General features: G+C 48.7%; 1 protein-coding gene across 2 annotated transcripts; it reads right to left on the minus strand.

The window, feature by feature from the left end:
• Positions 1-4,313: 4,313 nt before the first annotated feature.
• Positions 4,314-12,806, minus strand: CDNF (cerebral dopamine neurotrophic factor). 2 transcript variants are annotated; one of them, XM_028745482.2, is made up of 4 exons: positions 12,597-12,776; positions 8,161-8,288; positions 6,958-7,099; positions 4,314-4,594 (listed from the first exon to the last, which is right to left on the minus strand). In XM_028745482.2, exons 1-4 carry the CDS (start codon positions 12,706-12,708, stop codon positions 4,416-4,418), a joined length of 561 nt encoding a protein of 186 aa, XP_028601315.2. In that variant the 5' UTR covers positions 12,709-12,776; the 3' UTR covers positions 4,314-4,415. The 2 variants fall into 2 exon arrangements, with proteins under 2 accessions (XP_028601315.2, XP_077791823.1); XM_077935697.1 differs by lacking the exon at positions 8,161-8,288 and having other exon boundaries at positions 12,597-12,806.
• Positions 12,807-12,915: the final 109 nt, after the last annotated feature.

Consider the following 12,915-nt stretch of genomic DNA (forward strand, 5'->3'; position numbering starts at 1 on the left):
TCCATTTCCAAGGCACGGGGTCCCTCCCCAACTCCAGAACCGGGTACCTGAGCTCCTCCCACCTTGCTAGTTCCTCCTCATGACTGAGTTCCTAGGACTCCACGGATCTCTGCTAATAGGAGCTATTCCCAGAGCCCCTAAAAAACTACAGTGGGGAGGCATTTGTTTTTTTAGAATAGGGATGAAGAACCTGCAGCTTGCTCACGCCCATCTCCCAGGATTGACGCCCAACTCCCAGTTGAAGTGCTTCTTCTAACAGGATGATTACAGGGAGCAACAGTGCTTTGCTTCAGCTGGAATTCGCTGGAGCTCCACTCCAGTCAATGTCAATATTCATTCTTGCCATCTCACTTTTGACCACATCCAGCTTACCACTGAACATTCTTACATTCCAGGTTCCTATGCAATATTTTTCTTTACAGCATTGGATTTTCCTTTCGCTTCCAGGCATATCCGCAACTGAGCAGCCTTTCGGCTTTGGCCCAGCCGCTTCATCAGCCTTCCAACCTGAGGGGCTCATCTTCCAGCGTCATAACGACGACGACGACAACAACAACAACAACAACAACAACAACAACAACAGTATTTCCATGCCACTCATCTCCTCTAGACCTCGGAGCTCCTCCTACCTTCAGAATTCCTTCTCATGGTCACTGATGGGCACACTTGATCCTATGACTGGACTACTGATCCTGAAGAGCTGCCCAGCCCAGCTTCAGGCCCCCCCCCTCTAGGACCCATCACTCTCAACTGACTCTCAACTGCCTCCCTCCAACATTCACTCTTCCTTTCCAAGCCTCCTCCAACCTCCCGTCTCCACCAGAATTCCTCTCTCTCTCTTCCCCCTCCCTCCCTGCTGGACATTCACTTGGGAATTTTAATAGAATCACCTTCATTACCCTACTGCAAAAAGAGAGGAAGAGGTTACAGATGGGAAATGTCCGGGAATCCCAAAATCTAAACCCACAGACCCTGGCTGATGTCTCACAGGAGGATTTAGGATACACCCCGGACCTCAACCTCCCTGTGTCAAATTAAAGATTGTAAGCCCCTTGGGGCAAGAACCTCTTAAGGGTCACCTGCAGTGATGGTGCAAACAAATAATACAAAATAAATCTCACTGCGCTCCTGCCCCGCGCAAGATGAAGCCCCCCAGACGCCTTTCCCTTAAAACCAAAGCTGTGTACACACAATCCATATGGGGCCCCTGCAGCATGAAAAGGGGCTAAGTCCACAGAGCTGCATTGCTGGGAGGCAGGGACCTGGCAAGCTGTCTACAGCTGTCAACAAGTCAAGCCAGGGAGCCAAGCCTCATGCACCAGTGATGGGTGATGCTAATAGCAAAAGTAATAATAATAATAATAATAATAATAATAATAATAATAATAATAATAATAAAAATTTCTACTCAGGGCTTCGTGCCCCTCCTATCTTCACAGTTCCTACTCATGATCAGTGATGGGCAAGTATCTTGGCAAGCATCTCACCACCATCTGACAGGCATCCCTCTTGCAGGGTAATGTAAGGCTTGCTTGCAAAGTGGCTCTTTGTGACATCAGATGACAAACAGGGGCCAGGCTGCTGGGTTGTCAGGCAGCTGAATGAAGAAAAATAAAATCAGGGAGGTCAAAGTATGCTGGGATGAGGCACCGTGGGTCAGGCCAAAGGGTGCTGTTGGGGTGTGTGGTTGCGCCTCCCCTTGTTCTGCATCTTGCTCCCCCGCCCGTTCCTTTAGCTGCTTGATAGAATCATAGCATGGTAGAGTTGGAAGGGATGCCAAGGGTCATCTAGTCCAACCCCCCAGGAATGCCAGGATCCTGCCCACAGTCAGCCCTGGCTGGGCTCCAAACTCTGACCTTCTTCTTACCAGCCAAATGCACTGACCCCTTGCAATTCTGCATGGAGTGGAGAAAGGAGAGGGAGAAACGTTTTGCTTTCTCTTTCTCATATCATGGATATGAGAGCCACACCATGCAGCCCTGTCAATAGCTCAAGGGCCGTCACAGGGAGGAAACTTGTTTTCTCCTTCTCCAGAAGCCCTCAGGACCTGAAGCCATGGCTTCAAGCTACAAGAAAGGAGATTCTGACTCAGCTTCAGGAAAAACTTTCTGACAGGAAGAGCTGCTTGACAGTGGGAAGGAATCCTCAGGAGGCAGTAGACTCTCCTTCCTTGGAGGTTTTTCCGCAGAGGTTGGATGGCCATCAGCCATGGATGCTTTAGCTGAGATTCCTGCATTGCAGGGGGTTGGACTAGATGACCCTCAGGGTCCCTCCCAACACAACAATTCTATCATCCTATGATTTAAAGTGCTTCCCTCTCACAAATCTACAATTCCAAGAACCTCTAACAAACTACAATTCCCCGGACCATTTAGTGGAAGACACCTGCTTTTTAGAACAGGGATGAGGAACCTGCAACTTGCATTCCCTGATTTCCTAGGAACCAGGAATGGGAAGCTCAAGTGCTAACAGGATGCTTTCGGGGACCAGGGTGTATAAAATATTGTTCCAAAAGTTGAGTGCCTTCCCTCTCTCTGCTGAGCAGTGGCAAAACCCCATTGTGTTCCAGGCTTTCACCTCTGGAGGGTTGAGACTCGGCAGAGGCTGCCGTACCTTTAAGAAATACAATTTATTCACCTGTTTACACCTTCGGTCTGCATGGGGGGGGGGAGTCCAGATCTTTCAGCAGAGTCTTTCCAAAGGGACTTGTCCCCCACAGCAGGGCAGCCAGCCTTCCCAAGTTGGGTTCCAGACTCTCTTCCTCCTCCTCCTCCTCCTCCTCCTCTTCCTCCTTCTTCTTCCCAGCACCCCTTGCTCAAAACCTCTCTTTTCCTGCCACCTCACACCCAGTTATCCTGGCTCTTTCAAATCCCGTCTCTGTTCACACCGCAGGGCAAGGGAGAAGCAGTTCTCTGGCATTTCCAGTTCAACTCTCCTTGTCCTTGAATTGTTTCCTAATGGCCCTCGCTTGGCCAGGCCCTTCTGCATAGGCTAGCCCAGGAATTCCTCTGCAGCTTGTATTTCTCCCTTCAAAACCCAAATAATCCCAAATCCTACCATCTATTAATTTCTAGGGTTTGGTGGGATCCTCCCTCAATCTATAACAATATTGTGTGTGATATTGTAATTAAGGTAATTCTCTTCGAATTCCAAAGGGAACGTTAAGCGGGGGGGGGGGGTGGAATTCTGGTGGAGAAGATTGGAGGAGACTTGGAAAGGGAGTCTGAATAATAATAATAATAATAATAATAATAATAATAAATTTTATTTATATCCCGCCCTCCCCAGCCGAAGCTGGGCTCAGGGCGGCTAACAACAATCAAAATAATCCAACAGTTCTAAAAACATTTCATTATAAAAATTAATTAAAATCAAATTGATGGCAACCATTAAGCAAAATTCTGTGCAGATTGCCAGAGGAGGGGGGGGGAGGCAGTTGAGAGTCGGTTGAGAGAGGTGGGTTCGGGGGGCACTTGGTGGGGGATGTCAAGCTGGGCTGGGCAGCTAATTAGCTTAGGATCAATAGTCCAGTCACCATCGCCCAAAAAGGAACGGAGACACAGCTGAAGGGAAGTTATAATACCACTCTATTCTGCCTTGGTCAGACCACACCTGGAATACTGTGTCCAATTCTGGGCACCCCAGTTTAAGAAGGATGTTGACATGCTGGAACGCGTGCAGAGGAGGGCAACCAAGATGATCCAGGATCGCTTGAAGGAGCTGAGTATGTTTAGCCTGGAAAAGAGGAGACTGAGAGGAGCTATGATAGCAGCCTTCAAATATCTGAATGGCTGTCACATAGAGGAGGGAGTATACAGTACTTGTTTTCTCCTGCTCTGGAGGGTAGGACTCAAGGCAATGGCTTCAAGTTACAAGAAAGGAGATTCTGACTAAATATTTGGAAAAACTTTCTCACGGTAAGAGCTGTTCGACAGTGGAATGTTCTCCCTTGGGTGGTGGTGGTGGACTCTCCTTCCTTGGAGATTTTTAAACAGAGGTTGGGTGGCCATCTGCCATGGATGCTTTAGCCACGATTTCTGCATTGTAGGGGGTTGGATTAAATGACCCTTGGTGTCCCTTCCACTTCTACAATTCTAATATTCTATGATTCCTCAGACGTAAGTCCTACTGAAGTCCATGGAGGACATTTTTAGGGGCAGAAAATGCTACGGAGTAAACCCTACACAGACAGACAGATGCCAAGAACAACTCCCAGGTAAGTGTGTGTAGGATCACAGGTCTTTTGTGCCTTATTTTTCTCATCTACTCAAGTTCTCTTTATACTTTACCACAAAAGTATTTCAAGGCCCAGGAACTTCTATTAACATTTATTTATAACAAATTCCTTGGAACTATTAATATTTCGGGGTTTATGCTTAGAGATATAACTGCATGAAGTAAGATCAGGCATTCCATCAGAGGTCAGCTCTGGAAGATGCAGCTGTATGTTTTGGTGCAAGTGCTCTAATCAGATCCACAAAGTCCGTTTTTTCAATGCATGCTCTGCACACTTCTCCCCAGCTGTCCAGGATCTTCCTCAGCTCAGCCACTTTCATCTTAGAGAGATCTACCGCTGTTAAATCCAGTTCCATTTCTGTAAAAACAAACAACCTGAATCACAAGCTCTATTAATTTTATTTGTGGTATTATAGACAAGGAGCTCATGATCCTATGAGGAGAATATTGCTTTTCCAGCTCGCATGCTCATGCTACAGGACGCCTCCAGCAGGCAGACAGATGCCCATGGAATCTCACAAGGAAGGAAGGTGGGCTGGAATCCCTCGCACTTAGTATACCCCCCATGAACATTTGGTTATCAAACCTATTATCTTTCGACAGATCTATTATTTCCCCCACTCCTTTCTAAACGCCATCCAAGGTACAGATCACCAGTGCATCTTGCAGCAGTGAATTCCATGTATTCCATTCTGGGCCCAATCCACACGGGGCAGTGTGGCCCAGAAAATGAGGCGAGTCCCGTCTACATCTTATTTCGACAGGGGTCAACGGGACAGATTCTCCCTTGGGTCTTTGGGTTCCCATGGCAAGTTGAGGGGAGTGAGGCCTACGTAAGACTTCCCCCTTCAGAGTTTAGTTCCATTTTGCTCCACAAGCTTAACCCTCAGGTTCAGAGGCACCAGCTTGTGAGGGCAATTGTGGGGGCCGACGTCACATGCGTGACTTCAGGATGTCTGGAGGAGTGAAGCCAAAGTTGTTGGCCGTGTGACTTCAATGGCCGGTGGTCCTCCTCCTCCTCCTCCTCCTCCTGGTGCTGCCACCCGCGGGAGGCGGCTTCGACGCTCCTTCCCCTCTGTGGCAGGAGGAGGAGGAGTTGGCCATTGGGGCTGCTTTTGGACATTAGGGGGGGACACTGCTACCCAAAAAATATTAGGGGGGAGGCCTCGGCCCCCAGGAGCTGGTGTCCCTGCTCAGCTTAAAGCCTTTACTGAGCTATCTGGGTTGCTGGTTGACAGGGCAGGAAAGGAATTTTTTCTCTCAACCCGATAGGCTCTTGGATGGGAGTTTTTCCACCATTCCCTCAGTAAAACACATGACCCTTTTTTTTTGTTTTTTCTTAGGGGGAATAACGTTGTATGTATAGGGGTGGGAATGGCATTGGGCAGGATCAACGGAGTGAAGGCGGGTATCCCTAAGGGGCCTGAGGGGCGAATTTGCCTGGCATGCCCCAAGCTCAGGTTGGGTCTCTGCCTGGTGGGAATCCTCACCCGGCTGCCCAGTCAGACCTTGCCAGCTTGGCTTGCACCACAACAGGGCTCAGCACTGTGGCATGGTTGGTCCAAACCCAGCGGATCCCATTCCACCAGCAGCAGGTGAGTTGATGGCAAACCAATCCTGGCGCTATTGCCACGCTGACCTGCACCCTGCATTCTGCAGCCCATAAAGAACTGGCCTGATTTCATCCCAACACCTGGAGTCTTGTCAGTTCATGGGCTGCTCTTCTGCGAATGTGCCGGCCAGGACAATGATGGATGTTGTGTAAAGAAGCACCTTTTTTTTGTTAGTCCTCATTCTAACTGATAGAAATTATATTTTCAAAAATGTGAGGGATAAGCTATAACTTGCTTCTTTGCTCCAGCAGCCCTGGGTACAACCTGAAATCTGCATAGTGACTAGGACAGCCTGAACCAAAAGCCCAAGCAATTTTGTGCATGTTTATACAAAAGTAAGTTCCACTGTATTTCATGGCATATGCTCCCAGGCAGTGCTTTTCATCTAGATGAAAAGGTGCCGGAACGCACCTCCCTCAAAGAGGGAAAGGGGGTCTCCCCACAAGCCTGCCTCAGCTGAGCACCTTAATGAGCTCCCCCCTCTGGCTCAGAGTGGCGGGGGGCTTGCTCAGCTGAGGTGGGGCTTTCCTGTGCGTCAGCTGTTAGCTGGGAGGCTGAAGAACCTCAGCAAAGCTCCGCTGAACATCCAAGTCACAAGGGGACCCACTCTGGAGCCCGTACAGGATGTCCTTGTGAGCCGGAGGTGCAACAGGGCTTTGCTGAGGCTGGTCAGGTCTCTCCCCCCACTTCCAGGGCCCAGCTGAGAGGTGCTGAAACGCCATTCCAGCGCATTCTGATTTTAAAAAGGCCCTGCCACCAGGTAAGTGTGCCTTGGCTTGCAACCTGGCTGCCCTCTCTTCAGCCTACCACATTCTTGAAAAAACATAATTTCCCATGTTGAAAATAACAATAGAAAAAGCCTCTCATTGCTGCCAATCACAGAGTCTAGGTTCTAATTTCCACGCCCCGTTTGCAGAGCATGGCCAAGTGCAAATGAGTGAGTCCATGCAACACAAGTCCCAGCTGCTTCTCTTCTTCCCCGATCCTGCAGATGCCCAGAGCTAAGCCGTGGTTTGGTTTAGTGCCATGTCTGAACCTGGGCTCCTTTGTCTCCAATATGCCTATTTTGCTATGCCCTCCTTTGTTTTGCACAGGGATTTCATCATACCGTATTTGAGCTCACAGATTTGAATGTCGATTTTCTTCAGCTTCTCACAGATCTTTGGCACAGGTATGTGAGCACTCATTGGGCGGCTGACTTCACCAATTATCTTGGTTGCTGCATCACTTGTGGCTCCTATGTAGTAGCACTACAAGAATAGAAATCTTGTCAGTACCAGTGCAGAGTTAGGGCTCACTCATACTTCCACTTGCCTCGTGCCTAGAAAGCACGGGTCCAAGTGGTTCTGCCTTTGCTCTGCTGCTTTCCTCTGGAAAACCTGCTCTTTAGCACTAATTGGAACAACTGGAGCAAATCTTTGGGAAGCCTGAAGCAGTTTGCTCTGATTCATCACTAAAGGTCCTGCTTCCCTGGGGGAAAGCGGCTTCCCTCTTCCTCCTCTCCCATGCATGCACTCTACCTTTAAAGCACATTTTTGCTCCTCAAAGGATTCTGGGCACTGTAGCTTGTTGCTGGGAACTATAGCTCTGTGAGGGGAGAACTACAGTTTCTTTCAGGAAAAGAATGTGTTTTGTGTGCGTGAAAATAGAATCCCTGTGACCCACTTGTGTGGGGTGAATCACAAAGGAATCGGCCAGGTGCCTGGATTCAAAGCGTGGGACTAAACTAACTCTCTAGCTAGAGAGAGCCCCTAGTTGCAGAGTTTAAACTCACAAAGTCAAGCAGGATAGTGAAGTATAGGAATATAGGCTGCCAAAACCTTTTATATATCCCTTTTAGTCCTCTTGCAAAGCACTCCCCTCTCTCTACCCCTCCTGCAATGAACAGACCACACACTCTTAAGCTTGAAATGCTTTACTTACAAAACATTCCAAAGGTCAGATTCACGCATTTATCCAAATAGCAGCAAGAAGAGCACAGGCAGAATACTCATGAGTTGAAAATACAGAAAGTTGGCTTGGAGCTTGCCCTGGCATGTCTTCCTTGGTTGGTTACATGGCATGGAAAGAGAAGGAACAGGGAGAGAAAGCTCCACTTCCTCCCTCATTGGAAAAGAGGAGGGGGGTGACCAGGCGGAGTCTAGGAATCTAACTCTGTGCAGTCTTACCCTTCATGCATTAACTGGCACTCATGCATAGTTATGTTTGACTGCAATCTCCCAGGCTATGAATGTGCTTTTACGGTAAAGTGTGTATACACAGCCTAAGCACTGGAAGCATTCCCAAGGGGGAAAAGAGTACGAAGTCATACCAAGCGGTTTTCTTTTCCTTTTGTGTTCATGCAGCTCCTGACTAATTCATTCTCAATAGAAGCCACGGAGAAATCAGAGCGCTTTTCTTTTAAAGAACTATAAAATCTTTTCAAAAAATCTTGACACACTGTGTAAGAAAAAGGTAAAATATAAAATAACAGACACACCCAGAGTGCTTTGGACAGAAAACAAAGTTGAAAATAAATTTTAAAATGACTAACTTCACACAGAATGGCTTGCCATTCTTGCAGCGCATGCACATCTGGAAATGGCCCCATGCTGAGATGCTTATTATTGCCTTCCAGTGACCCCACTTAGGCCCCCTACTCATCACTGTGTCCCAGGGAAAGACCCTTGCCTTTCCCTTGAGGACAGCAGCAGGGGGCATTCCAGGGGTCAGACAGAAGTGCTGGGCAGGGCTAGAGATGAGAAGGCCTGGAGGGGTGGGGAGGGAAAAAACTGGGGGGGGGCACATTTCCCCATATTTTTTGGAAATAATTGGGGGGAAATGGAAAAAATGGGGCAAGGGTGGGACTGGGGCTTCTCCCCATTCCACTCACCCCGGCCAGGCCTCTGTTGTGAAGCCACAGACAAAAGGAGGTGGAACGAAAGATCACAGAATCAGAGTTGGAAGGGACCTTGAGGGTCAACTAGTCCAACCCCCTGCAATACCATGGACCTCAAACCCACAACTCTGAGATTAAGAGTCTCAGGCTCTGCCAATTGAACTAACCCAGGCCTTTTTTTAACATAAATTTAAATAATAATCTTTCTTCAGTAGGCGATGTTGCAACCACACAAAAAGTCTGAGGTTTCAACCCCCACCCCTCACAGATCTCTTCAAGGCAAGCAAGAGGGCACACACTAAGGAATCCAGGCACACACAATTTGCATGGGTGGGTGGGTGCATTCCTGGCCCCCATGCGAGCTGGCAGAGTGTGTGTAAGCCCGTGCCGCCCCACTTTTCCAGCCACTTCCAGGTTGCAGCGATGTGTGTGCACAACCATGTGTGCATTGAACAAGCATAAAACAGTTGTTGCCATACCCTCCAAGTGTCCCTATTTTCCATCCCAGCTTCTGATTTGATCCTGGAATGTCACCAGTTCTCCCACCAGTGCTGCCACTGCCAGTGGATGAGCAGGTGCTAGTCCTGAGCGACTGGGTGGCAGCAGTGGCGACTGCAAGCCAGCATCCCATGGCCAGTGCTGCCAGTTTCCTCCCTTGGGCAACTCATAGCGGCTGCTGGAGGCAGGAGAGGAGCCCAGCCTTGCATGATGCTCTGAGAGGCAGGCCGAGGGCAGGGTTGCCCTGGGAGGGAACAAAGGGGCAGAAGAGCAGAGTCTTGCTTTAAACAAAAAATGCTTTGTGCATCCACGGCTAATCTTGCCCCTTTCTAAATTTATTTCTTGGGTGTTTTTCTTTTTGTAAATCTTCCGAAGAATAAAATAAAATCGGGACTAGAGTTTTCTCAGGACAGTGGAGGGCATGTGTACTGTGCCCTGTAGTGGTGTTGGCACTCACAGGGGCATAGGAAGGGGGCGCGGGACACCCTGGGTGTCATCCTGAAGGGGGGGTGACATTTAGCACGCACCCCCTGCCCACGACTCCCCCAAGCCCAGCGAGCAGCAAAGCGGCTGCTGCAGCTCTCCCCCTTCCCCTCGCTTGCTGTAGGCTTGGGAGTCGCAAGGGGGCAGCCCCCAGGGAGGATCGCACAGCCGTACTGAGATCCGCCCCGGGGAGGATTGCCGTGCCAAGATAGGTCCCGGGGGCGGTTTGTCCCCACCCCCGTGGGCAGATCGCTTGCCCCCGGGTGCACGGTATGTGTGCCCCTCCGGGTGCCAGAGCACCCAGCTCCACCACTGGGCGCTCATCCTTCTTCTGACAGGACATGCTTTGCAGAGGGCGAGAGAGAAATTGGGGGTGGGAGGGGAGAAATGTCCCTATTTTCTTTCACCTGAGGAATGTTGGAGGGTTTGTGTTGCCGGTACGACAATCCTCCCTTTGGCGCCTGGGGTTCCCTGCCCCTTGTAGGACAGCCCTGCCGTTACTGTGCAGGGCTGGCATTAAGGGGGGGCAGTTGGTGACTCTTGGGCGGGATCTGACCTCTACACTGACCCATCATGGCTACCAGAAAAAGCCAGAAAGTTGTTGGGAGGCATAGCACCTAAAGGAGTCAGCGAACATTACACTCAGTGTGAAGAAAGCCCACTACTTATATTCATAGGCTGCTTTCTGCCCCCAAAAGCCTTTCAAGTCACCTCCTCTATATAGCCAAATAAAAACAATGTGGTTCTCTTGCTTATAGATGGACATCATGTTCGGAAGAGGGCTTGGATATGCACACTGATCCTCATACACACAGGTGATCTTCTCTCTTATGTGAAAAATAAAAAAAATATTTCTCGCTACTGCCAAAGAGAACATTTAATTCATCTTTATTCGACACAATTAATCTATCACTTGATTGAAATGAAACCTCCAGTTTACAATAAATATTAAAGATATCAATAAAGACAGTTAAAAAAAAAAATAGAAACATTTAAAAATGATCAAAATCAGCAGTAAATGAAGTTCACTTCCCATATTGTAGAAGAAACTACAAAAGCGCAGTTGGAAATATCCAGTACTTATTCTTCTGTCCAGTTCCTCTAGAGGTAGGTTCTTTTATTTGTTTCAGAATTTCATAAAAGGTTGATAGATGATTTGAAAACTAAGTGGTTGCTGGCCCGTGTAGACAAGTTTGCTACCTATAGGGTAGCTTTATTTATATGAACTAGCAGAGAGAAAGTTGTGATCTATGTTTTATCATACCACAGGCAACAGCTCTTGATCATGTAGATCATGTACCGGTACTTTCTCTGGTTCTTTAATGGGAAAGAATCAGTCCTTCTGTGTGAACCAGTGAGCCCCTTCCTGGGTCCAATTCCAGGACAGCAGAAACAGCTACTGGTTGAATCCCCCCCCCCCCCAATTGAGAAGGACCCTGATTAATGCAGCACCGTGCCCCCATCCAGATTTGGACATTGTTAAAGGCCCTGGGAAAGTGTGCTCACTTAGGTTATGCTGTGGTACTTTTGCTTCACTGCAGATCATGGGTTCAAATCCTGAGGACCATCGCACCGGGCTCTAGAGCATGTCATGAATTTCTCTGATACTCCAATCCCTCCTGAGTGGATGCACGCTGATTTTGAAAACACACTTGCTAAAGGAGTGCTTTTAATCCCCTGCCCTTAGGTTGCCAATATGAATAAGGAGCTGGTGTTTCATCACCTGTTTCACAAAACCCTTATTTTGAACCATGATTTATTCTGAAGGCTCAAACCATTCAAAACATAGTTCCTTACATATAACTGAGTTCTCAGTGAGGGTGTGTTGTTATTATTAAATTTGTATTCTGCCTTCCATGCAAAGATCTCAGGGCTATTCACAGCATAAAAATACAAAATAAAAACTCTAAATACATAATGAAAACATGAATGAAAACAAATCCATATATCCCCTCCCATATACGTACACATGTACTATTTGTAAACCTCTGAGGTTTACAATCAAGTGGTATATACGTTTTATAACATAAAATGGGACTTCTGCACTGAGCATCAACTTGTAACGCAGTGATGGCCAAACTCGGCCCTCCAGCTGTTTTGGGACTACAATGCCCATCAGGCATCAGCTTACAGGACCAGTGGTCAGGGATGATGGGAGTTGTAGTCCCAAAACAGCTGGAGGGCTGAGTTTGTCCAAATCTTGTATTTTAACATGCAGATCTACTTAAAAGCTATCATTTAAAAAGCAGCAAAAAGGGGGGGAAATGGTCCAGCCCAAATGTAAATCGCACTGTTTTGAGGGGGTCCCATCAACAGCAACATTGACAGCAGGGAGTTAGTATTGTGCCACAGCTGCAAGCTTAGCAAAACAAACAAACGTTCCAATTTTGCACCATTTAGAAGAACTGCAACAAACACAAACAGGCGTTTTTATTTAATTTTATTATTAATTTATTTATTTTATTTAATAAACTGCCGTTCACTTGGAGATCACAGGGTGGCTTTACAACACAAAAGCACGTACCATAACATAGCACACTGGCGGCTGACTGGGAGCCCTTTAAACCTCAGACCAAATGGATGTGTGGTTGTGTGTTTTCCTCTATGTGTGGCGTACAAAGTGGGGCTGTCCCATATTCCAATGCGAAATGCCACCTCCTGTGTTTCGCCCCGTATTCCGGGTCTCTTCTCCCTCTCTCTTTCCACGTGCCGGTGTGGGGGGAAGGTCTTGCCTTTAAGCTCCGGCGAGCCAAGCACAAACGGATGTACAAATTCACGTGTCTGTGCGTGCACACGTGCGGGACTGCCATGCGCTCCTCTCAGGTCCCTCCCCGCCCCCTATTTCGTGGGTCCTGACCCCGCAGCCTCCCCCACCCCCAGCCCCTCACCTTCGCACGGAGCTTCCGCGCCCCTCGCGGGACTAGAGGCGGAGGCGAGGCCGAGGCAGAGCGCCACGGCGAGGCAGCAAGGGAGGCCCCCCGGCCGAGGCGGCCGCAACATGGCTGCGTCTGCGGCACCTGATCTCGCGAGAGTTCCGCCCGCCCACCGCGGAACGTCACGCGAAGACGCCGGTTTTTAATGGTTTTTTTCATTTCGCTGCCTCCAGTTACGGAAGCAGGCCCGGGCTTACGCGGCTGCTGATTGGCTGTTGCAGCTGAGTTGGGGCGGGGAAACAAAGCTGCACGCCGGGAGGCGGAGGGAGAGGAA

Source organism: Podarcis muralis, chromosome 10 (assembly GCF_964188315.1).
Source record: "Podarcis muralis chromosome 10, rPodMur119.hap1.1, whole genome shotgun sequence".
In the NCBI taxonomy this organism is placed as follows: domain Eukaryota; kingdom Metazoa; phylum Chordata; class Lepidosauria; order Squamata; family Lacertidae; genus Podarcis; species Podarcis muralis.